This window comes from Lepisma saccharinum, chromosome 20, assembly GCF_977018435.1.
Source record: "Lepisma saccharinum chromosome 20, izLepSacc3.1, whole genome shotgun sequence".
NCBI lineage: Eukaryota > Metazoa > Arthropoda > Insecta > Zygentoma > Lepismatidae > Lepisma > Lepisma saccharinum.
The window spans coordinates 49,913,239-49,940,506 of record NC_139248.1 but is presented as its reverse complement, the minus strand read 5'-3'; the positions used below and the strand labels follow the sequence as shown (position 1 = coordinate 49,940,506).

The 27,268-nt window shown below is 38.8% G+C and overlaps 1 protein-coding gene across 2 annotated transcripts in view; it reads left to right on the top strand.

Annotated features, from left to right (window-relative positions):
- The first annotated feature begins 7,974 nt into the window (after nt 1-7,974).
- Nucleotides 7,975-27,268, top strand: part of Mtp (microsomal triacylglycerol transfer protein) — a 197,232-nt gene continuing 177,938 nt past the window's right edge. For both annotated transcript variants that reach the window (XM_083141464.1, XM_083141463.1), the window contains exon 1: nt 7,975-8,110. In XM_083141464.1, the coding sequence (XP_082997590.1) occupies nt 8,065-8,110 (46 nt within the window). In that variant the 5' untranslated portion in view covers nt 7,975-8,064. The remainder of the gene's footprint in view (nt 8,111-27,268) is intronic.

Here is a 27,268-nt window from a genome sequence, read left to right as displayed (position 1 = left end):
CCCATGCTGTACAAAAAAATAATCCTCCTTTAAACATCCAGTTTTATCCCGGAACCTGCGAGAAACTGTAAACTGTTATCCAGAGATTGAAACCAAAATCTCCTAGACTGTTGAATGTTATCCAGTTCGTCGTCGATTTTGATTTTTCTTCGGAGGGGGCAATTGACACGTCCTTTCCCATTGCACTAATATTTATTGTTATTAATTATCTTTTCTCTTGTACAAATGTTTATTGTTCTTTAATCTTAATTTCTGTAATTTACCTATCACTGATAATGTCAGGATAGTGACTAACCTATATATACTTATCTTGTAAGGGCTGTTACCATGGCAATTACGATTGTGTTTTATCTTGACTTAAAAAGTTCGGGCTCGGTTTTTTAATAGAGTGATCAAGTTGAATTATAAGAAGTTTAATTTCTTTGAGTGAAATGGATTATATGTTAGGCATATAAGTATTTAGTTTGCAAAGAAGTAAAATAGACTTCCTTTTTGTTAGTGCAAAATTAACTTTGATTTTTATTTGACGAACTAACGGAGATATATTACCCCATACCCTGAGAGGCATCACGTGAATGCTTTCGAGTCTTTCCTGTGATCATTTTTGAGTTGTACTTATATAATCATGTTCTTTTGACTTGAAAGAACGTGTCAAGTTAGAGGATAGAAGGAAGGATCCTTATGTGGATCAACGTGAAAACAATGCAGCAAGTGGAGGAGGATGCTTATCCAAATTTTCCTATCTGGGAGGATGCTTTAGGAACTTTTTCTTGTCTTTGTTGGGGGATAGCATCCCCCGCCCTCACACACACTCTTCGAGCACTGGTGATCTATTAACAAAATGGTTCTTGTTTCATGAAAAAGTCTTTGAGAAATATCAGTGGTCTATCGAAAAGAAATGGCATTGTTAAAATTATGAATGATAATATTGAAGTTCACTAACACAAATAATAAACACCGTGCCCGTGCTATATGAACCATTGGGGCGAATTGACAATATAGTCAAGTCTCCAATTTTGTTAATTTTCGGTATACTAACTAATTTTGGCTTCCTAATCACAAATCTGTTGTAAAAAACCGGGGGTCACGTCTAGAAATTTGAAAAAAAAAACGATTTAATTTTTTTTATATATAGGTGTATATGCATAGTTTTACGAACGAAAATGTAATCTCCTGTCATTCTTTCCAACCACGCCGTTGTTTTACAAGAAAATGATTTATGATGTTCAATTCTACTACGAACCCTATTTTTTCGATGAATTTAGGGGTGAAATGAGTGCTAATGGAACCTAACCTAACAGGCCTAACCTAACCTTGTGTGAATGGTTCGTGGGGCTACCCGTGGATGGTTTTTTGGACTAACGTCAATGGTTTGTGGGGCTACCAGTGGATGGTTTTTGGGGCTAACGAACAATGTTTCATCAAAATGTACAATTTCCAGACGTGACCCCCGGTTTTTTACAACAGATTCGTGATTAGGAGGCCAAAATTTGTTAGTATACCGAAAATTAAAAAAATTGGAGACTTTCTCTATATTGTCAATTCTCACCGAACCATTTTGTTGGGGGAGGGTCCAGTCCTTCCAATCGGCACTTTATTGAGTGACAAATTTTCAGTGAATAAAGTCCTATCGCTGCTTTAATATCTATCTCTGAAGCTGGAGTCCGCTGCTCCATAGTGCAATTGACCTTATGATGTTAGGTCACCATCGACAATCTAGAGGTCCGGTTCAAACCCCATAACTGAAATGATAAGTTGACTTAGGTATATAACTCACTATTAGTATTAGAAGCATAATTTGAGCCACTATTTTGTTGTATCTTGGCCTGTCGCAGCCAGGCGATGGCTTTTGGGGCAGAAGGCGCATTTATCTCAAAGTCCAAGAAAGGAGGGTGGACTTTTCTTTAAACAATTTACTCAAACCGTATTTTTTTCAATATATGTGTATTATATGTAACCTACGTTTTAAAAGTTTCGAAAAAAATACAAAGGATCAGGAAGAAAATATTTGGCTACATGAAGCCTCCCCCTCCTCCAAAAATAATCCCGGCTGTGCCACTGCGTACAAGTGAGAGAAAATATTTCTAATTTCTTCTTCCAGTTAGTTATCCGAGATTCAGACAACCCTAATTTAATTTTGAGAAACTACTACACTATATAGCCTAAGTCAACGACAAAAGAATTGGAAGGCAGGGTATTTGCGGTAAAGGTTAATTTAGCTAGCTAACTATTGTGCGACCGTCCCACTCTGGCATCATCTCGATATTTTTTTTCACTAAGGGTGGCTCCAATATTTTACTTGCAGGGGGCACCAGAGAACTGCGCTACGCCACTGCTTGGAAGTCATAGACTTTCTGTAGCAGCGCCTGTTCGGTTGATGGTTCGAATGGAGGGGTTTATTGCCTGAAGAATATCTGGAACATCTTAGGGATCACATCAAAGTCACAGGGGCTGGTAGAGCACCTGCCGGCCTCATCCAGCTAACAAATCAGCTACAGGTTGCGCTACATGCGTCCGAGCATTGCCTTGCAAAATGATGGGAGGATTCAGCAGAAAGTGTCCCCTCTTCTTTCGCAACACAGGTCGCAGGTTATGCTCCAAAAATGAACAGTAATACTGCGCACTGACGGTCTGTCCTGTAGGTACTGCAAGAATCACCAGGAATTTCACATTAGTAGGGTTCTGACAACGATACTCTATACCTTTCGTTACTGCGCATGCGCCTATTGTTGGAAGGAAGAGTCCATTTTCTGGGAGGTAGCTTAGGTATGAAACTAACATGTGGTATGCTGTGTGGTTTTTACGCACACAGCTGGAAATTGGGAAGTATATATGTACGAATTTATTTCTTTGTAAATGCTCTGGCCTAGGTTGCTTTTTGCCCGGTAACCGGGGAAGCCAACGGTTGTGTTTCCCTCAACGGCTTCCCCGTTTGAAAGGTAACAGTAGGACCTTGCTTCGGTGGTTGGGGGGTCGTTTGTCGGAGGTGTAAATACCGGGTTCCTACTTGTTACGGTCTCTCTTATGCTCTCAGATTTTCAGGCTCTCAGATCGCAGAAAGTGGCCGTCCCTCAATGGATTAAGAGAGTTTCTTGGATGCATTGATATACACAGAGAGTAAGCGCCGTATGCGTAGGGACCTCTACGTAATAAACTGCGGGGGCGGGTTAGCGCTATGGTAAATAGTGCGCTCTTAGAGTGAAGTCTTGATAAGTGCAATTCTCTGTGTGATGGGGCAAAAAGCAACGTAGAGCATGTGTTATTGGATCTGTAATGGAAAGATGTATATACGGAGAAGGGCAGCGGTGTAAATAAAAACTGTACATAAAGAGGTATGAGACGTCATTCTTGGCAACAGGTATATGTGAGAAGCACTGGCTCCGTTTCATGGCGTGTATACAGCAGTGTTGCCACTATTAAATTTCCAACCTAAATATTTTCAATACAGTGATTTTTTGTGTAATACATTTCAAGAAATGTTAATTTTCAAAATGCTAGTCTGTAAGCTGACATGGAAAGTTCTTTGGAACTTTATGAGTGGCCTGACAGTTTACCTCTGGAGTATGATGATTCTGGTGTGGACATTTTGTGTGATTGTTTCAACCTTCATCTTGGGGAATCGAAAATAGCATTCCGTGATTTTAAAGATTGTTGTAGCAGATAAGCATCATCTGAATTACTGCCACTCGGTAAGCAGTAAGGAACGTCAACAAAACAAAATCGATACGCAGACTGTCCTGAAGGCGTAATACTACGAGTATAACAAAATTCTTCAAAATTAAATACCAAAAGAGATAATATTAATTAATATAATACTAACTAAATCTCGTCATTCCAGGAGATAACAAAGATTGTCCAGGAGATCAGAAGAGTGAGTTCGATTCCGGGAGAGACTTTCAGGAGCTACAAGAAGCAAAATATGTATTTCGGTAGCCACAGACATTTCAAATGTTGGAAATCTGAACATGTATGCAGCTTTCACAAGTAGTGGGGATCAAAAGGGGTTTTGTGGACTTATTCGCAGACGGCAATGAAACAAGCGAAAACAGCAGCCAGATTGAGAATGTGATTCTTTGGATGTTCTTGCCGAAGATAGTGCTTCAGTGAATTTCGACAAGATCGTGTCCATTTACGGAAATCAAGAAACGCATGCCCCCATCTTAATCAAGGCTAACTGTAAGTACCATATGTTACATAACTGTCTTCAAGTATGAAATGCGCTAAAGGTATTAGTAAGTATTCAGCTTACGCAAATATAACTACAGAACCGAAGTCATATATCCGCTTAGTAAACCAAGAATATAAGGTTGTGTTAAGCAGTGGCGTGCACAAGGGTGGGTGGTTGATGGGGTCATACCCTCCCATTTTGCTCCAGTATTCATAAAAAAATGAACGACAAAGGTAGGAAAAGATGGCAGAATGAGAACTGACTACTAAAAAGAGTGTACAGATCCCCCTCCACTTCGAAAATCCTAGGCACGGCACTAGTGCTAAGGCAACTAGGTGGTTGTCCCTTCTGCCTGCTCTCTATCGCCTTGTCAATTGGCCAGCACTTAGATCATATTTTGTTTCACATGGAGAAGATGGATGTTCTAAGATCATATGGTAAGCATTTGAAGTCGAAGAAGATGATTGGTTTGATTTGGTTTGTTAAGTCCACTTTATGCACAGTAAGGCTAATCAGGACGACCTACAGTTTAAAGTGGGATCCGAACCACTTGTGCCTCCACGAACACGGGACCCCTTGATTATAAGGCAATGACGCTACCACTGCGCCATGGGGGAGGTCCTATCGAAGAAGATGAATCATATGCTCAACTGTTTATTTCTCCAAAACATAATGCAGATATTCAATAACAGCATAAACTATTAGAAAGAGAAAATATAGGTATCCAGTGCAGAAGTACATGAAGCCATGACGGTAGTGAGGAAGAAAATCATTTGGGAAGTTAGCTATGGATAGAATCAAGAAGACTGTAAAAATGGAAAAGTTAAAACAAAAGCCAACCTTTTCATGGAGAAATCCATAGAGAAGTGGTACGATTTTGATAAATACAGTTTCAAGTTCATGGGAATTCTGTCTTTGAAACAGCCAGTTAAGTGGAATGACTTACAATTTCTTTGAAAATTTAACATTTGATCTCTATATGGACAAACTATACGATGATTTTTATTTAGTGAGAGGTGTGCAGACGTCTTTGTGCAAAGCTACTGATAGACTTGCGTTTAATGTGATTCTTCAAAAGTTGCTTCTCAAGATAAAAAACGTAGAAGTGAATTGCTTAAATTAGTCTCATTGTCCTCTCTCTTCCTGTTTCAAATGCAACTTGCGAGATACGGTTCAGTGTAATGACCCAACCATTTTTCAAAGAAAGACGAAAAATGAACATAGATCTGAACTGGAAGCTGAACTTCAAATTTGTCATAATTATGATATGACATACCGTGAATTACATGATTATGTACGTACAAATCAAAACCTTATTAATTCTGCTAGTAGTGGCATGAAGTAAAGTTCAATAAGATTTCGGAAAATCTGCAATGTAGCATGGTCATATGAAACAGGTAAATCAAGAAGTTTAAAGTGTGTTAAAGTATGTGCAATTACTATAGTTTCAATATATAATTTTTTAATTTTGTTTTTGACGTAAATAAAATAATTCTGTTTTACATTACGGCTTCAGAAGAGTTTGTGTATATGTACGTGCATTGTTTATGTTTTGTTTACTTACAAATTGTAGTTGCTGATATATTTTTTATCATATCAACATACTGTTGTTACAACTACCAACAAACACATTTCAAGGCAACATGAACAAATTTTGTGTATTTTGAACTTTTCTTGTACATAAAAAATAAAATAAAAAGGTGACCTAGGTTTGATTTCATAAACTTGATTCAATATTTTATTCCCAGTAGCAAGACAATGAACAGGTGATGCGGACATCGTGACGGAGTGATTAGCACAGCGCGCTACGACGTGAAGGGTCCCGAGTTCGAATCCCGACCTGGGAGTGGGTGAGTGTCCCTTCATCAATTTCATCATATCATCACTCACTCTCATCTTTGCAATTAGCCAAAAGTGGAAGAAAACCGAAGCAAAATATATCAAATCAGTAGAGCCCGGAAGTTTGGCAAAATGCCTCTTTTTATCTACTGCATGTATTGATAATTTTTTCCGGATATACGTTTTTTATGTTGTTTCGAATGTTTTAGAACCCTTTTCATTTTGCCTATTTTGCCTATTTGGGACCCCACTGCCTATTTTTAATTATAATGCCTTTTTTTGCCTTTTTCAATGAAATTTGACCATTTTTTTTAAAAAAAATATGTTGGCATTTATTTTTCTTCCGTTTATTATGTGAATAATTTTCGCCTTATTTAAGTAATATTGAACTCACGCATGTTTCAACATTGCTAAAGGAGAAAAGTGTGAGAAAAAAGTATTTCATGATGAGTTCGGATATTGCCTTTCGGTTAACATTTCCTTGTGCATGATTGACTGCTGAAGTGGAGAGGTTGATTTCAAACACAAAGAAGATATTTCTGAAATCTCCCTCTCGAACCCGAACATTTCAGGAAGTTGCGCCTGAGCTTAGTTTACCTCCGCAACCAGTCTTGACAAGATGGGGAACCTGGATATCAGCAGCTATATATTATGCTAACAACCTTGAAAAAAATCAGTGAGGTGATCGATGCTCTTCCAGAAAACGAAGCGGCTTCAATTCGTGAAGTGAAAAACTCCTGTGCTATTCAGAACTGAAGAATGAACTGTCGTTTATTTTTGCACATTATGGTGCATTGCCAGAGACAATTACAAAGCTAGAAAAAAAGAGGTGAGACTCTTATAGCATCCATGAAAATCTTCGAGGAATCTATGCAGCAGATGATGGAAGTGCCAGGAGAAAAGGGGTCAGCTGTTGCGGAAAAGTGAAAACGGGTAGTGAGTGCAAATAAGGACTTGAAACAATTGAAAACAATTTGTGATATTCTAAAAGGTGAAAATGCTGTTACCAAAATGAGTCCAGCTACATTAGCTTGTTTTCTGTATGCTCCAATAACTTCTGTCGAAGTAGAAAGATCATTTTCTATTATGAGAAATATTCTCTCTGACAGACGACTATCAATGAATGTTGAGAACTTAAAAAACACCTTGTAGTTATGTGCAATCAAGACGGAGGAAAGTGAAATGCTCTTCCCAATGTAGATTTTAACATTTTACCAGCAATTATAGATAAAAGTAAGCGACTTCCAAATGTGCCTTTTTTTTTCGGTTTATTTTGCCTTTTTTTTTTCATTTTTAGTGCCTATTTTCCACATTATAAATGCCTTTTTGCCTGCCTATTTTAACGAAAATAAATGCCTGAACTTCCGGGCTCTACAAACCAGTATCAAGATAACAGCTGGAATTCAGATCATTAGTTCTCCAGAACAATTTTATCTACGTAAATGGCTCGAAGGCTGTAGAGAAATCTTCCGGAATTTTATTATCTCAAGTTTTCCCGACCCTGTGGCCGAGTGGTTAGCACATCGCGCTGCGACGCCAAGGGTACCGGGTTCGAATCCCTGTCAGTCTTGGTTGTTTGTGAATGTCCATTCATCAATTTCATCGTTTCATCACTCATCCCCATCTTCGCAAATTAGCCAAGAGGCACAAAACGCGAAGTAAAATAAACTAAATCAATCAAATCAAATTATCTCAAGTTTTCAAACTTAAGAACACACAGTATAAAAGTTCGGCAGAAACCAATGTGACCATGAGGTAACATGACAGAATATTCAGAAGCTTTTTTGGGAGAAAAAGGTTGTTTCATGCCATATATATGCTTCGTCAAAAAGCTTGCATGAACTTGCTTACATTGACCTCACAGGAGATAAAACTGCTCGACCCCGACCTTGCAACCTTTGATCGGTCGAGGGATAAGCATATCAGTGGCGCCCTCTCCACTTCCCTTCCTCTACGTGTCCCTCGCCCAGTGGAGGAGGAAGGCTGTACACGGACGTTGCCCAGTGGTGAACGAAGGCATTTGTGCGCGAGTGTTCGTGTTGAACGTAATCTCAGCCATGGGAAGAGTTCGCGTGGTTGTTCTCTGCTTCTTTGCCATTTTCGGTAAGGCTTTCTCTTTTTATTCTTTCATTTCTAGAGCGAAATGTACAGCGTTTGAAGATGCATCTGTTTCTTTTTCCGAAATTGGCAAATGTTTCCAGTGTTACTGACACGGAATTGGACAGTGTTTTTCGTTATATCCATAATTTAATGTTGCTTTCTATTATGCCGGCTTTTAAGGGAAATTTTGACTGGTTATGTCTTACCCTATAGTTTATGCTGCCCAGTTTTGAATGTTTTCCATTTTGGCTGGGGGTGCCCACAGGGGGCGGGGGGATAGGACGAGGACCACGCCATTAAAATATTTGAGGGGGATTTTTTTCTTAAAATAAAATAATATTCAACATGTATACATTTTTCTAAAATATGTGTATAAAATATACTTACACTTTGGCACCATACCGACATATACAGTATATGCGATGAGGAGGAGCAGAAGAAACAGAATATATGTTCTTAATTAATTTACTTTATCTGGTCCCCAAGTAATTTTTGCTACTAGGTGTACATATTTAATCAGTTTGATGATGAAGAATAATTTACGAAAAAAGGGGGTAGATCAAGTATAGTGTTCAGTAAAGATATAAAAAAGTTATTTTCGGTAATAGGGTAGTAGTAGACACGCTGTCATAATTATTTTTTTTATGGGAAATGCAGCATGATTCGGGGGTATTCGCCATTGGAATTATGGGGGATGGGATACCCTTGGATATAAAGGGTGACCCTCAAATGCCAACCTCTCTTCCACGTAGTACCCTCTGGACTGCATTTTGCAGACTAGCGAGGCTCTGGCGTCTGGTCTCTCGGCCAGTATAATCCTCTGTGGGGCTCCTGTTGTTCGTCCCTATACGTTTGCGATTGTCCCTTCATCGACCTTATCACCATTCATCCTCATCTTTGCGATTAGCCAAAAGTGGAAGAAATGCAAAGTAAAATAAACTAAATCAATCAATCAAACCATTTTGAGGGCACAAGGAAGTGCATGTAATACATCAATGCTGTGTAGACCTTGTATTTTTTTATCGTCGCTTTTCTGCCACTCTTGGTTAATGGCGACAATGTGGATAAGCGTTGGTCAGATGAAGTTGATGAATTGGCAGCCATATGAACACCTAGGTATATGACTTAAGATGACCGGACCCCTCTCCGATTTTCTTCATATTTGACATACTTACTAATTGAGGCCTGGTAATGACGAATCTGAAGTTAAAATTTGTCGGAGACGTCTAGAAATTGCAAAATAATTGAGAACCATTGACGCGTGGTTAGGTTAGTGTCGGTTAGGGCAAACATAGTTAAAATTTGGTGTCGTGGTAGTACGAGGGTCACTATTTATATTTTGAGCCTAACAATGAAAAAACAGGAATTCGGCATTGAAAACTGCTTTATTGTTTTTCGAAGTATTCTCCTTTATGGTCAATACACTTTTGCATTCGTTCGAACCATTTGTCAAAGCAGTTTTTTCAATCTTCTTGAGACACCTCCATAATATGGTTTTTGAACGCATCAACGGCGTCTTCCGCCGACGAAAATCGTTGTCCACGCAATTGATTCTTGACATTCGGGAACAAGAAGAAATCATTGGGTGCCAAATCAGGACTGTACGGCGGATGACCCATCAAATCGATTTTTTGACTGTTCATAAAGTCGGTTGTTAAACGAGATGTGTGACAGCTGGCATTGTCTTGATGAAGAATGATCCGACGGCGTTTGTTTGTTTTCCGTATTTGACCGAAGACCTCTGGCAAACAAATTGTTGTGTACCATTCAGAGTTGACCGTTCTACGTTCCTCTAAAGGCACAGTTGCCACATGACCAGTTTTCCCGAAAAAACAGGTGACCATTTGTTTCGATGTGCTTTGAGCGCGAACAAATTTTGTTGGATTGGGTTCATCTTGAAACACCCATACAGTCGACTGCTGTTTACGTTCCGGCTCATATGCATATATCCATGATTCGTCACCTGTTACAATCTTATATAAGTCTTTTGAAGCACCACGATTGTATTTATTGAGCATTTGTTTGCACCAATTGACGCGAGCGTCTTTTGAGTTTCTGTCAAATTGTGTGGGATCCAACGAGAACATACCTTTCTCACAGCTAAATGATCATGTAATATTTTATATATGCTGGTGGAACTAATGCCTATGGTTGCCTCAATCTCACAGTATGTCACATGACGATCTTGCAGTATTAGGTTTTGCACAGCATCAATGTTTTCTTGAACAACAACTGATTTTGGACGACCTTCGCGAATCTCGTCGGTGAGCGAATGGCGGCCACGATTAAATTCATTATACCAGCGTTTCACAGTGGCAAAGGATGGGGCTTCATCGCCAAATGTGGAAGTAAGTTGATCGATGCACTCTTGTCTTGATAAGCCACGTCGAAAATCGTAAAAATCATCGCACGAAAATGTTCACGAGTTAATTCCATTTTATTGTTGTCGCGCAATCTCCAAGGCAACATAAACAACACAAATGAAGCTATTGACAAAACTTTTGAAGTACGTTATGGTCAATAATGCCAGACGATTCCGTGTAAACGTCAAATCGCACCTAACTTCAATCAGTGTTGCCAAGGCTCAAAATATAAATAGTGACCCTCGTATCAGGAATATATATATTTCCTTGTGAAACCAAAAATTTCGCGAAAATCGACTGTTTCCATTCCAAAAGATTCGCTTATTTTGCAATTTTTAAACGTTTCCGACAACTTTTAACTTCAGATTCGTGATTAAGAGGCCTCAATTAGTGAGTACGCCAAATATGAAGAAAATCTGAGAGGGGTCCGATCATCTTAAGTCGTTCCGAACACCTATACCCAGGGCCGGATTAATGTGGGTGCTATTGATGCTGCAACATTAGGCCCATTCCTGAAATAGGCCCAGATGAAAACAGACGAGAATTTTCCAAAAGCTGAACAGTTTTCTTTTGCTATATTAACCTGAAAATAAATCTTATAATGAAATTTGTAGCCCCAATTTTGGACGCCTAGACACAGGTAGTAAAATTTTCACCTTCAAAGTTAGTTGTATACAAAAAAAATCGACGGTATATGTAGCATCAGGCCCAATTTTGTCTTAATCCGGCCCTGCCTATACCCACGCTGGGACTCGAACGTTGATACTTCGGTAGCGATATCGAAAGCGGCCATTTAACGCCCTTGACCAGCTAGACCTATTAAATATATAAACTATACAACGTATAGTGTCGTTTTAATTAAGCAAAGCAATATGCTGAACGTGAATGATGAACTCGTTTAATGTTGTTGCTTACTTACAAATTGTCACATTAGTCATTTTTTTTTGCATTTGAATACAGCAAATATATAACGATATTATGGCACATTCGTTTGTTAATTTCAGCACAAGCACTCATCAAACTTCACTGTAATATTTAACAAGGAACGTGGGACCAACAAGGACATGGAGGATCGAAGGGGTAACTTGAGCCCCTTTGGAAATGTAAAAAATGCTTCCTGTTGTTTCAGCTTTTCCTTTTCTAGATTTTTGTATTCATTGCTCAGTTCTTCAATCTTATTTTTTGTTGATTTTTTTAGTACCTTTGCCCTTCCATTTTCTATCCAGTTTTCCTTCTCCATTATTCTACCTCATACACGCACACTTACTATTTTTTGTTCTTCTTGAGCGAATTTTAAATACTCAATTTCAATTCGAGTATGAAATCCTTTGGCGGTGTCAGTGGAAGCGGTGAGAGGGAGGGGGTATACGCATACTGGTTTTATGTAGCATTTGAGCGGATGTACCGATTTAGTGGCATTGTAATGTCCCATAAAATGTCATTGACTCTCAATTGCGGCGTCGTTTAAGGTATTACTTTCTGTATGGAATCGGGACAATGTAATAAATCATGTTTGACTCACTCTTTTATCATCTATTTCGATTATTCATCCTCATTCCAACATAGATAAAATGAGACAAAAGTAAATACTTTCGAGTTTTTCTATAATGTGTAGTTACTTAGATCCACGTTCCTTTATGTAGTCACTCCGTGGTTATTTTCGCCACTTTGTACCGCTGTACTAATCGCGTCGTTGAGGATGGTAAACAAGACAATAATCACATGGGAATCGAACCTACGACTCCGTCTTCATCCTGTTCTTTCCATTGGAGACTATGTTTGTACGTATAATGGGCATATGTACAGGATACTTCCGCAGAGCTGATTGTTTACCAACTTTGGTGCAAGCAGTAGCGGGTTTTATTCCCTTTGGGAACCCTATGTTGACGCACCAAGGAGAGGACAATTATACTCTATCCTGGGAATCTCTAAAGCAAGCGAACGGAAACAAGTACCTGCGCAAGTAGTGACTCGAGAGTGTTCGATCAATGAATGCATGAGAGGAGAACTCATTGCATGGAGAGGAAAATGCGGCTACAGCTAACCAGCTGTTAGCAGTAGCGTGTACTGCTTCGCTCCGCACACTCGCTTTCTTCCTTCTCCATCGTTATGCGCGACCTTTTTCCACAGATTCCCGGAGACAGAGTATAGTGATCTTGTTCAAAGAAATATCAATGGATTCCAGTCTCGGAGAACAGCGGCGATGAAACTCAATACTTCAGTGGTCAGTGTAGTGTAGCTGTGTAGTACCTTATAATAGAAGGGGCATAATTCGTAAAGAGGCAAATATTTCTATGATTTACGAACAGTCCGGTACAGGTATTGGTAAAAACCGCGAGCCGATAAACGCTGGAAGCTCTTTTTAGCAGGACGTCCTATATTCTGCAATTATTTTAATGTAATGTGTGTTAGAATATATAAAACATTTCACTGTTGTTGTATACTCGTACAAACTGGTTTCTACGACCAATTAATTATTTAGGATTTGAATTAAGGGTAAAAGTTCTGTATATCGGAGACACATTAAAATCGGATATTTTGTGTTTCGCATGGTTCGTATGTGTATTAAGGAACATTGTTCAAGGTGCCATTATGCTTTTTACACGAAAACAAACACAATTTTTCACATGCAGAGTGATTTTTTTTAATTCCTTTCTTCGCTTCCGTAACACACGTTATGGCGGGCACAGTTTGACTCACGTTGTGGGTATGCAGTGTTTACAACCTTCTTCACCAAAAAGTACCTACTATCGTGTTCGTCACGTGTGAAAATTCTCATTATGCACGGGTAGCTGACGGATAGCCCCACGAACCATTTCCGATAAGGTTAGGTTAGGTTTAGTTCAGTTAGGCAAGCATAGTAAAAAAAAAGGGGTTTGAAACACTGACAGGGGCTTACGTCATCAAACGTACGCAGTATGCAGTTTACGTAGCGAATGCAATGGCAATTGTACGTAGGTGACTTATTTCTCTTGAAAAATACATGATTTTCCGGTCAAATATATTCCACGATGAAAGAAAATACCTCAACGAATGTTGGAAAGCTTGCAGAAACTAATTTCCGTAAGTAGTTTCTTGTGTAAAAATGAAGAAATGTGTCTCCGATATAACTTTTACCGAATTAAGCAAATTAGGCAAAACGGAAATTCCCGTTTTCGTCTAAAATGGCGAACTGGGTCATACTAGATAATCTGGTACGAAACAGGGATGTAATTCTTTCCCTGCAAGATAAGATCTTTTACATTTAGGACTTACGTAATAATTTGTATTTGGAATGTGTTTTAAGTGCATATTCTGTTTTTCCATGTGTGGAAAAAATCCGGATTTGAAATGTAGCAGTAAAGAAACACAACCAACGTGCTTCACAGCACAACGCGCCGTGAATTTTGTAACAACTTCAAATCCCCAATATTCGTGTCGTTCCACGAATTTCATTGTTATCGTCATCCGTATCATTGTTGCTTCTAACGACAAATGACATAAAACTAACAGAAAGGAAGCTTTTCCTTTAACCTTGACATATTTACTTCTAGTTCATAATTATAGGGATATAATAAAGTGATGCAACAAAAAACTGTGGCTCGATTGTGCAATCTCCCACGGAAGGGATTCTCACAGAGTGCCACGCAACTTCGAGACTGCCATGGGAGACTGCATAAAAGGCTTTTCTCCACAGCTAACTGTATATCAGACATGAACACCAGAGACAGAAAGAAGACTCCTGATAACAATTGCTAATTGTTGCCTGAAAATACGCTGTATGCTCCTCCACGGACACCTCGACCATAAAAGGTATTGTATAATGTATGGGCATTACAATATGTTGAGAAAAATAAAATAAAATATAATAAATTAAATGGAATTTTGAAAAGAATTTTTGAAAACCAAATGAGAAAAGAAATTCAAATTAGATACCATAACATAATTTCAAAACCGGCTCTTCTATATGTTAGCAAATGTTGGACTCTTCAACATGATAAAACTAGAATAAATTGTTCACAAATGAATCGCTCGCTGCAGAAAGGCAACTAGTCCAATATTTACACATTTCCTTTTGTGTGACGATAATGGTTTGTAATAGCTCAATGGATCGTTTACCGCAGAAATGACACCTGTCCGCTCGATAACATTGGGCATGGCAACGCCTTCAATTTTCCGTTTACTGCAGAAAGGGAACTTGTCGCGGACTAGTTCCCTGTCTGCAGTAAATGAGATTTCGTAGTGGCGCTAAGGTGGCCAGTTTACGAACTACGCTCTGTTCTTTGACAGTACAGCTCAAACCCTCGGTGTGGACGTTTATTGCTGTGTTTTCTCTTCGTTGATTATGAATCATATTGTGATTTCAGAAAATGAGCACCTCTGCTAACGAAGGAAAAAGAGTTAAGAAAAGGAAAGGAGTCTTGAACTTAGAAATGTACAGAAGGAATGTAATTAAAAAAGCAAAAGTTTCAGGGAAAGAGCACGTCAATTGGAAAGGGCAAATCGTACCGGCTAAAACACCAGGGTCAAATGACTACAGTTCCTGGTGGCCTGAATTTTAGAAAAAAAAAGTCTGAGCGATGACTCTTACGGTAAAAATGTCCCTAAACACCTAAAAAAGACTTTCAGTATTTCAAAATACAGTCTCATCTCAAACTCCGCATAGTGTTGAGTGTAACATGAATATTGGTGGCTTCATAGTGGACATTTTTCGGCTGAGGAAGTCTGCTGAACAATTTGAACTGCCTTCCAGACAAGCCTATAACTCTGTACTGCCCATAAACAACAACAAAATGGATGACATCACAAAAACGTTGGTCTACATACCTGAAGACAATAACATCATGGCCTATCAAAACGGAAACACATGCTGAAGAAAAGATGACTGAGTAATTTGTAGTTCAACAACGTCAAATATTATTGAGGAATGTTTAAGAAATAATTTTTCTTGCAATAAAGTAAGTTTATAAATTTTATTGTGTTTTTCTTTAATTTAATCCAAAATTAGTTTGAACACTCAATTTACTGCAGAAAGGGAATATGTCCGAAACACAAAACAAACTCCCTCTCTATCCCCTTACGTCATACACAAATTTTGCATTCGTATTTTCTTCACGTATACTTCTATCAAGAAAGGAAAAATACATGTCATGATGGAAATATCATAAAGATAGTTTTATGCAGTTTTTTGCCTCTCCTGAAAAATTGTGAAATGTTGACATGTTTCCTTTCTGCAGTGAGCGATTCAGTGGTCTTTAAGTGGATAACTTTACGAGACAAAATTAGAAGTGATGAAATCCGAAATGAATGAAAGGTCGAAGCATTGGTGGAAGAAATTAAAAAATATCAGTTAAGGTGGAATCAACATGTTTTGGGTATGCCAGATAGTAGTTTGCCTGGAAAATTATTAAATTATATGCGAAAAGGAAGGATAAACTTAAGAAGACAATATTGCCGATGGAATGATCAATTTTTGTATTCTCAGAACGGGCTTTCGGTACCCAGACCTGGAACATGAAGCCTTTTCTACCTTTTATGTTAATCACAGCGATGGTTAAGAAACACAATGAGACATTCATATTCAGAAGTGAAAAAGTTACTGAAATGTAATTTGAACTGAACCACAAAGTAGAAGTTGAAAAACAATGGGAGATCTCCGTGGCAGAGTGGTTCGGATTCCGACCTAGGTGCATGTGTGTTCTTTGTGAGAGTTCCTCAATCAATTTCATCATATCGTCACTCATCCACATCATCGTAATTAGCCAATAGTGGCAGAATCTATTGTAATTATATTATGTAATTAGAGCACTGTAATTGGGCATGCCCTTTTGTAGTTTGCAAACAAACTAAAAAAACAGTTTCCACCTCTGCATAACGTTAATTAAGTTTTTCCATGAATTGCCATACTCGTTTGGAAAACACGTTTGCAGGAGCGTCAAGCAAAATCTTTCAGTGGGAACTTTCAGGTGTACTAACCTTATTTCAAGGTTTTTCCTATGAATATTCCGCAGGTTTCAAAATTCTGTGAAATCTGCTAGACATAACATAGACATAATTACTGTCGTTCTGGCCATGGAAACAAAAGCTTGTCATTTCTGGAGACTAAATTCAGGATTGGTAACTCCGCCGTACTTGGGAAAGAGTGTTTTACTATATGCGTTCGGACTGCAAGGCGTGCAGCGGTACTGTGGAGTTGTAAAAGGGACGGAAAACAGAGGGTGAGCGAAACAGGAGGGGTCGCCAGAAGATCCGCGAAAGGGATTAAACGCGAAAGTGAAAATTTCACGGTTAATCAGTTTCGCGCTTATTCCTTCGCGGTCATTCCGTTCGCGTTCAATCCGTTTCTTGTTTAATTCTTTTGCTCTTCCCATTCGTTCTTAGTTTGTTTCGCTCTAATTCCATCGCAGCTAATCCGTTTCGCGGCTGTTCCTTTCGCGCTTATTCCGGTGTTCAAATTTCGTTTCACGCTAAATCCGTTTCGCGTTGCTTATTCCGGCCGCCCGCAGGAATTTTTTTAAGGGGGGGCATCAGTCGGAGCTACTAAGAATAAACCTAGGAGGATTTGTTTTCAAGCACCTGAAATGACGTGACATAGTACTATGGTGATTCAGAATATACACATATATTAAAACAGATAAATAAACATTACCCATGCTCTCTTTCACTCTATCGTTCATTCCTACACACATTCCATGGCATATTGGGACAATATTACAATTACAAATGTTAAATTAATTAATTAATACTTTGACGATACTCATGTGATTTCTTGGCTACGTTGCCTTTTACAATTTACTGTTTAGGGTTTTAAGTGTAATGCGATTAATTGTTCTTTGTGCGAACCCTTTTATCGTTTCTGGAGGTACAAATATATTTCAATTAACTATTGTTTGGCTGTTAACATATACTTTGTTCTATAACGTTGATTTTATCCGCCGGGATAAGGATGTCTAGTTATGCCATAGCACTGAGTTAAGTTATGCAATGATTTACGCAGATTCGCGGTAGATAGGTGGCATCTCTCTCTCTCACACACACACACACGTGGTTGGATCTTACCTTCGCTGCATTCCCTCTGACCTGGGTAGGGTGAAAGTGGTCCTACAATTTTAGAAGGTGTCCACACTCCGGTGTTCTACTTCGCGGTTATCCTGGTCGGCGAAAGTGGATCACTCGGCAGTTCCGTATGGCATCGTCGGCATCACACGTTCACTTCGTTGTCACGTCCATGACGGTACTCGTACACTTTCGGCTCCATACGACAACTAGCGCAGTTAAGTCAGTCCTTCGCTGTCACTCGTACGTAGAGATACATGGCTTAGGCGTTCAGACGAACATACGTAATGAGCCATTCGCGGTTTCACATGTACATACATGGATATTAAATGTTATTTACTTTGGTATTGACTGTTAGGCCCTTCGGTATTAACTTTGCTATCAATTGTTATTAACTTCTACTAACTCAGGGCGTTGTCCGGACGATTGACACAGGTGAACGTGTATGGTGTTATTCTCACATAACATAACCACACGTATGTACACGGATGCGTTGACGGCGAGGGGAAACGACCCCCTGGGTTTACTTTGCTCTACTCCATGGCTTTAAACAGCGACTCGTTTTAAAAAGACAAGTTCAGACCACGGGTCTGATCGCGATTCGGAGCTAGGTCGCGCCTAGCTCACACTCCGGTGTCGATTCTTGGCAAAACTGTGTTCTGGCTATCCCCAAACATCTCTTTTATGCTAGATTTGAACGCTCTAGCATCTGTGTTTAGGTGTCTATTTATTGTTTTTGGTGCTTTGACCGTTGTTATCCTATCCTGGTCTGTGCTAATGCCATTCCTTGACCTCTGCTAGCAGCTCCTCGTGCAGAGATTAGGCTAACTCCTCCGTTATTGTGGCTCGCACGTCCAGCGAGGCCCCTCTCAACGGGGATGCCCTATTGCATTGTATAATGTATAGCCTACAGTGTTGGATCTTTAATAATTTATTACTCCCGTAGTTCTGTTCTGATTATGCTGAAATGATGGAATCAGTACTTCCATGATGTGGTCTTCGCTGGTTAAAATCTCATCCAATTCGGTCCAGTAGTTTAGAAGTTCCTCTTTTCCTTTTATTCTCCATATGAATGCATGTAAAATCAGGATTCGGGCGAAAAACGGTGGTTGAGCAAGCTCGCTTTGGCTAAAGCATTTGCTAGATATCTTTATTCGCGACGGATTTTAATATTACCTATTGTAATTAATTCTTAATAACGGGCAATTAGACCGATTACATTTTACTCAAGATTTGACCGTTATAGGGAAACGTGGAGTGATGTTTTCCCCAGTTAAGAAAAATTCTCTCATGAAGCATCCCCACAACTAGGATAATTTGCATAGACACGATCTGCTGTCTTTCGCACACCTCGTCCATGTTTTTACGCTACACTTTCACCATTTAAATTACGTGTAGTCTTTCCAAATATCTCAGAGGGGGGTGTGGCAGGTGCCCCCCGGCCGCTCCCTCTCTGCGGGCGCCCTTGCTTCCGATGTTCAGTTTTGTTGTCGCGCTGAATCTGTTCTGCTGTAATTTCCTTCGCGCGTATTCCATTTCGCGTTTAAACCTTTCGCACGAATTCCTTCGCGTTTATTCTGATCACACTCAATTCGTTTCGCGGTTAATTTTTTCGCGCTTCATTTTCCTTCCCGTTTATCCCGTTCGCACTCGTTCTGTTTCGCTCTTGTTCCTTTTGAGATTAATCGTGTTACGTTTCGCTGTTGTGCTATTTCACGCTTAGTCCCGTTTCGTGCTTAATCCCTTTCGAGTTTATTCCAACAGGAGGAAACTTCTCGACTACTGAGTAACATTGAAGTATGGTATTGTAATCATGGCAGATGGAACAAAGAAACGGGGAGTGGTTCCCTGAAAAGGCAATTCCCGTTTCCCTCTCAACGCGCGTTTCTTCCTCACCGCTGCTCAATTGCTTGCTGGCCTTGTACTGTGTGCAGGCTGGAAACACTCACCGCACGGAGCGCTCGCTGTCCTCCAACAGTGCAAGTGAGTTGCTCTAGCCTGCTCTAATATAAATCGCTGTTGTTGCAGAAGCAAACTTGCAGCAAGTTTATCCGCAATAGTAAAAAATAATAACCAAAAATTCTAATGAAAAATAAATATGTAGGTACATGATTTGAAGACTAAAATTGGTAAACGCTGTAAGTGCCACAAAAATTCAAACACCGTTTTCCACGTTAAACTGTGAAATGTGCCATGCTTTATAATGTGGTAAACGGGAACTGTGGCTGGTAGCCCTCTAAGTAGTTCAAAGGGCGTGTAAAGAGGTCACTAGTGTGCACGTTCTTACGGGCTGATGTGCGGAACGATGCGATTTCCCAACACTTTCGCTTTTGGCACTTACAACGTTTACCACTTTTAGTCCTCATTTCTTAGTAGTTAATTAATAAAACTCGAGCATAAAGCCAGGAGTTCGAATCCAGGCATGGGTGTTATTTGTTAGTGTCCCTTCGTCAATTTCAACTTATCATTCATCCTCATCTTCGCGATTAGCTAAGAGTGGCAGAAATGTGGGCTAAAATAAACCAAGTCAATCAATCGAGCACGATGCAATTAAAAATCTAGGTTTACCTCTAATTCTAGATGGAAGAAGAAACTCTTGCTTACTGTCTATCATTATTGCTTTCTGGGATTTATTCACACACACCTATCACCACCACAAAGTTGTCAAAGTAATCCCTAAATGTTCTCTTAAAAATTTAGCTGCCCACAGATTGACTATTCTGGAAAAACCCTTGATTACATTACATCTAATGTGTCTTTTTTTTTATCTTATTCACTAGATACCAATGATATTGCTTCTTATAGTGACTGAGTCGAGAAAGATGGTCATTATTGAAAACATGAATTTGCATAACAGATTTACCGGTTTGCTCTCTATATACCTACGACGCTAGGAGTCCCGGGTTCGAATCCCGGCCTGGCCATGGATGTTTGTGAGGGTCTATTCATCAATTTCATCATGTCATCACTCATCCCCATCTTTCCAAATTAGCCAAAAGTGGCACAAAAAACGAAGTAAAATAAAGCAAATCAATCAATCTATCTCTATATGCGCTCAGAATACCAAGTAGGGTCTAAGTATACCACGGACATTCACAATCATGGTCACTAAAAGTCATTTGACCCCCTTGAAATATAGAAAAAACTGATTACAATGAAGGCTGTCTAAAAAAAAGACGGGACATTTTAAAATGAAGGTATAAAGAAAATAATTACCGTAATAGTTGCAAGAGATTTAATCATGGTAATTTATAGTGTAAAGGATACCATTACATAATTATTGGGTTGATGCACAAGTTCGTAGAGTTTGTGTTTGGTATGGCAACACTGCGGTGTTAGCAGTTTGTTTATCGTTTAACGTTCATCAATTGGAGTGGCATTGCTAAGCTTGTAAATACGCATTCAATTTTGCAAACTTTGAAGAAAGACAATGTTATTTTTGGGCTAAAGAACAATAAGTGTCAGGTGCAAAAAAAAAAACACTTCCGAGGAGCAAACGCAGCGGAGGCGGCTGAAAACATTTGTGCCGTTTAAGGGGATAATGCCAACATGTAAAGCTAAAAACAGGGGAAGAAAATGGTTTTGTCATTTCAAAGAGAAGAATCAATTTTGACTAGTGATTTCACCACGTTCAGGAAGACACGACGCTTTAATGAAGACCGTTTAAACGCTTTAATCCACAAATATCCACGTCAGTCGACCTGAAAATTAGAAATCTGACCGTTCAATCATCGTACGACATTGCAATTCCATGTGTAAGTTTCAGGATACCACACGTTTTAATGAAAATAACTCAAATCGGCGAGTAGGCCAGGAAGACTGCATCGAGTGCTGCTCCAACACGATAATGCACGCCCACACTTCGCTAACTTGGCAAAACCTGCTATCGAAGAGCTTGTTTAGGAGGTTTGTCCACATCCTCCTTACATCCCCGATCTTGCTTCAGATTTCCATATTTTAAGCTCTCAATCCACCAATCTTCAAGAAACTTCTTAGGTAACGAAAATTATCTTCAAACTTGGCTTGACGATGTCCTTAACCCCAAATCAGTTATTTCTTCTGGCGTGGAATCGAAAGACTGTCCCGGCGTTAGTAGACAGTCATAGCCAATGAAGGAAATTATATTACCGATTAATTTCTGTCTTTTGTTCATCTCAAATGAGTATGAAATAAAAGAAAACCTTTGCCATGGTAAAAAAAAAACTCTACGAATGTGTGCATCAACCCAATACATGCCGCTGAAAAAATGGGTCGGGTTTTAGAAATTAGAATTAGAAATTCTTTATTCGTGCTCTACGTTCAGCTTGTGGCTGCTCTAGATGACGACCTTCTCTAAGCAACCATTCCTGCAGTCGTCGAGGGACATCCTGCATAGCTCGTCGTAAGATGTCCACAGCAATCTGGGTGATTCTTCTTCAGTTGTAGCAGGATGAGTCGAAAGGATCTGGGAGTAAATCGCCCACATTCCTGCAGACATATTACGTCGAGCTATGCAGGATGTCCCTCGACGATTGCAGGAATGGTTGCTTAGAGAAGGTCGTGATCTACTAGACGTCATCATCAAGTCATAAACCTATCAATTTTTTCATTGCACGCTCTCAACATTGGAGAGGTTGAAAGAACTGATGTTTTCACTCTCTGGCAATGAAAGATTGTGCGTTTGGGGCGAGTTTAAAAACGGAAACATTAAACGTTATGACAGACAATATCTTAGAATCGTGTATTACAAGTTACCTACTTGTCGTCAGAATGATAAATACGTTTTACCTGGAATCTCTGAAGCTAGCGAGAGAAAGAAAGTCTCTGCGGAAGTAGTGACTCGAGAGGATTCTACCAATGCACACGTGAGAGGGAACGGGATTACGTGGAGGAGGAAAACTGACTGCATCTACCAACTGTTCGCAGCAGCGTGCACTGTTTTGCTCCGCCCACTAGTTTCCTTCCCTTCGCTACAGTTATACTTTATATTTTAATGCTAAGAATATAATTAATGAATGTCAATATGGGTTTATACCAGGAAGACCTAAAAGACTAAATCTATCACTTCTGATAACTGATGCTTTTCAATCCTTCTGTAACAAGAGTCAACTAGATGTTATATACCTTGATTTATCCAAAGCTTTTGAGTGTCAATCATAATTTATTACTGCAGAAACTTAACAATTATGGATGTGTTCCTACATATTGTGCTTGTCATGAGTTATCTTTGTAAAGGATTAAATCAACATTTCAACTCCAGGTTAAATACACAAAGGAGTGCCGCAGGGATCTCCATTGGGACCCCTTCTCTTTGCTATCTATTTGAATGATATTTCTAAAGTAATCAAGCATGCTAAATATATATTTTATGCTGATGATATCAAGATATACACTGAAATAGACACTGACGATAGACGTGTTCAATTGCAATCTGATCTTAATGCAGTCAGTAACTGTGTGGCTAATAATCAACTTGTAATGAATACACAAAAATCCCTATTATCATTTTTACAAGAAAAATTCAGTGATGCAGTTACTTGTATAATTGTAAATTAGACTCGTGTGGAGTTAAAAGAGTTGAAGTTATTAAAGATTTGGGTGTCGTTTTAGACATGAGGCTTGATTTTAAAGATCATGTATATGAAATTGCAAGGAAAGCTAGAAACAAAAGCGGCCACCTAATCAACAAATGGTCAAATTCAAACAATCTATTATTGCGAATTCATTTATTCACTGTGTATGTAAGGCCTCTTTTGGAATACAGGACAACAACTTGGAATTTTGCATGTAATAATAATATGAAAGACATGCTTGAAAATGTACAGAAAAGATTTGTCATTTTTATATTTTAAAATCAGACTTTTTAGGTTTTATTATGAATATTATAATTTGTTAGACAAACTTAATATTTCATGTCTCTTGAAAAGAATAAATATTAACGATTACAATTATATTTCCAAATTAATTAATGGAAACTTGATTTACCATATTCATTATCTATAATTACACTAAAGACACGTCATTATGTATTCCGAAACAACTGCTTTGCAATTTCTGTCATTTCTTATTTTAGACACAATAGGTATTTTAATTTTCTTATATCCCGATAAGGTAATAATCCACTGGAGCCTCGATTACAAGGCGACGACGCTACCAATACGCAGTCGGGGAGACATACAACTATGAAGTCTCTTTTGAATAGGATTACAGATTACTGACGCATATTCTGGTCTTGACTGTACGTAGTAATAGTAAAGTACTTTTACTGGTCCTATTTTCTCTATATATTTCTTTTTCCAGATTTTTGCCATTTTTTTGTTTAAAAATCTGTCTTCTTCCAGACTCTCTCCATCTCTCTCCCTTTTTACTTATTTCACTATTTCATCTTCCCCTTTCTTGTTTTTTCCTTTATTCCCGTTTCTTTTATTATTCCTTACCTTTTTCGCAAGCATTTATTTCTATTCTCTCTATAAGCGCTTTATTTGCCCTCTGTTTATCGAGCTTCTTTCCTTCTTTAATTTCTTTCTTTTCATTTCTGTTCCTTGTTTTCCCTCTATTCCAATTTAAATATTATTTTTTTCTCTGCTCTATTTAAAACATTTCTATTTCACGTTCATCTGCAAGAATATCACATGACTTTCAATATAATTCGGAACAAGTTCTTAATTTTTCCCCCTTCAGAAGATTTCTGGGAGCTTCTATGTTCATAATTATCGATCGTCCACTTTTATCTGATCGAAAGAGTTGCGTACCAAATTGCATTACTCAATGTGCAAAGTTCAAACTGCTAGTTACATCCCTATTAATGAATTAGAGATTTCAACACCCATTAAAACCAGTTTGCTTACTCTTCATAATACAACTATTGATAAGGATATGAATGAGAGTGGAACAGGAAGTCAACAAGATCGTCATTAAACAATTTGTTCCAATACAGTATCATATCCCCTATAGAGGAAAGGGGGAGGTCCCTTGCCCCCACCTAAGTCGACGTGAACATAGGCAAAGAATGTTTCATAAATTTGTAGCGAAGAACTGTTTTAAATTAGGTAGCTTTGAGACAGAAGCGACACGCGCCAAGCTACACGGGAGTTTCACACCAAAGTGGCAAGCGACACGGGTCCTTCCTGTCGGTAGAAAAGCATCCACAGCGCATGCGTGATCACAGATCAAGGCGACACGATTCACATTATTGAGGAAATGGCCCTGTGCGGGTGACAAGCGACACGTGCAACTTGTCGTGCAACTTCGGTACGAAACGTTGCATTTATTTCTTAAGGCTCATTTCCAAGTGGCACATGTCGCTTCTGTCTGAAAGCTACCTTAAGGACCCCGCACGCTGAGACGCCGGAAGCGCGGGAATAGAACGGATCAGTTTCGGTTCCGGCATCTCAGTGGGCGATAACTCAAAATAATCTGCAGACTTCTAGCTAGAAATTCCGTTTTTCGGTTTCGCGCGTTCCCCTGTAGTAAGCGTTACACCATTTGATTTCAATAGAAGCAGACGACACAAGTTCTGTTGCCGGACTTTTCCGTGTTTCCCCGCGTGTATCCGGGTTCCTTTCGGTTTTGGTCAGTATAGAGACCGTGCTACATGGTATACGGAGGAAAGCAAAACTAAGTAGGTACTAGTCTCAAATCACAGCTGTTCGTAGTCAAATCTTACAAATGACCCTCTTTAAAAAAAGTACTAAGTATAATTGAAAGTACATCCCATTGGTGTTAATGATTAGTTAAGGAATTTTATTTTATGAATGCAGTAGTCACAAACATTGCAAGTCTTGGTTCAGTAGAATTACCCCCAAATAATTGTCCAAAACTAAAAAAATATCTTTGCTATGCCTTTGACGAGACTTCACGAAAGTTAACTTCCAGTCTGTTATTTGATTTCTTTATTTCGCTCTTCTGCCACTTTTGGCTAATCGCGAAGATTAGGATGAGTGATGTGATGAAACTGATGAAGGAACACTCGCAAAGAACACCCATGCACAGGCCGGGATTCAAACCAGGGAGCCCTGTCGTAGTAGCACGCTATGCTAACCACTTCACTACGGAGGTAGGTTGAAATCTCCTTGAATAGGAAATTAAGAATACTTCCATTACACTGGAATTGATTTAAAGCACTCTCCTGTACGGTATCAGCAAAAATGAGGCAAACAACTACGAGTTTAAAAATAACTTTTGTTGTAGTCCTGATTATGATTGGAAGTGAAATCAATTTGTTCAATTCTTTGAGTGTTGCTTGAAGTTCACTTTTATGCACAGATAAGCTAACCGGGACTTAACCTACAGCTAATCACCATGTGCCTCTATCGGGTATCAAACCCGAGACGACTGTACCGCCACGCTACTGGGGAAACCCTCGAAGTGTTGACTTCACTTCGAGTAACAATTCTCTTTGTTTAACCAGAAAGTTGTTTCCAGGAAATTGTTGGTCTTAATTATTCGTGAAAATTTTGTGAAGTGAAATAACAATTCTGCAAATTACTGTTTTCTGCGTCAAATCATCCTCGGTAGCCATAAGCTGTTGTTGTTTTAGAAACTTACGAAACTGTCGTGGGAGTGTTCTTCACAAACACACATTGATTACATGCACGGAGTGCGAGTGTGGCTGGCCTTCACTTCTGTATAGTGTACACATCTGCCATATTTTTTACCAACTATTTTACAAGAGTCCTGCATATTACACGTCAGATTTATATATGCAGTCCCAAAATTTTCAGAGGGTATAGGCTCAGTTTCGTGAAACGTTAAGTGCAGGCCAATTTTACATTAAATATGGATGGAATCATTTTACTTCTACAAAAAATGCCATTGATGGTAAAATACTGATAATAATTATTATAAGTGGCGTAAAGGAGACATCATATGATAGAAAAGGAATATTTAAAATAAAAGAGAAATCAAACTTCTCGTTTTCTTGTTGATATAGCTTTCGTGAATTGTCAGTAATAACTTTAATAATACTGATAATAGCACTGAAAATGAGCAACCGGCTAAAATATTTTGAAGACTGCACTATTTACACTCGAAAACACTCCAAAATGCCTCTTTTGATATCACGCCGCGCATGTCAATAGAACGTTTTGTACAAATTCTTGAATTATAGTTTCATTTGCAGCATAATAAGTTTTTGATCCATATCTTCACATATTTCTGAGGCTGAAACTGCTCAACTAGTTAGCCTTCTCAACATTATGCTCCCGATCACATGAAATCATCGTATTAAGCTCCCTGGAGTAATGGCCAAATTACACAAAATAAATATAAACGAAACTAAAATAAAATACATACGCATCGTAGCAGAAGATATTCAGGTACATACGCTAATGAGGAAGGTTAACCAGAGGGTATACGGCGTATACCTGCGTATACCCTCGACTACAGCCAGGGTTAATAATATGGTGGGGCTCCCAGTGTACAATTTCAGTTATAACTTTAAGGCCAAATTATACCAGATGGTTAGTTCTATTACTTGCCACATTTCTAAGTATCCATTTTTTAAAAAAAATATTCTGGCCCTTTTCAAAAAAGTGAAAAATATATTTCTGTATATATATTTGTCACATCTGTTAGACCTATTCCGAAATAAAGCGATATGATTTTTAGAGGCTAATAATTTTACACATTCAGCTGTATATGCCAAAAATTAAAGAACAACCTCCCAGCCACTACATTCGTCGTCTGCCAACAGATTACGTAGCAAGTTTGTCGACTCATGATTGGCTAATTACTTAGTATAAAATGATCAGTGGCTCAGTGGCCACTGTTATCCAGACATATC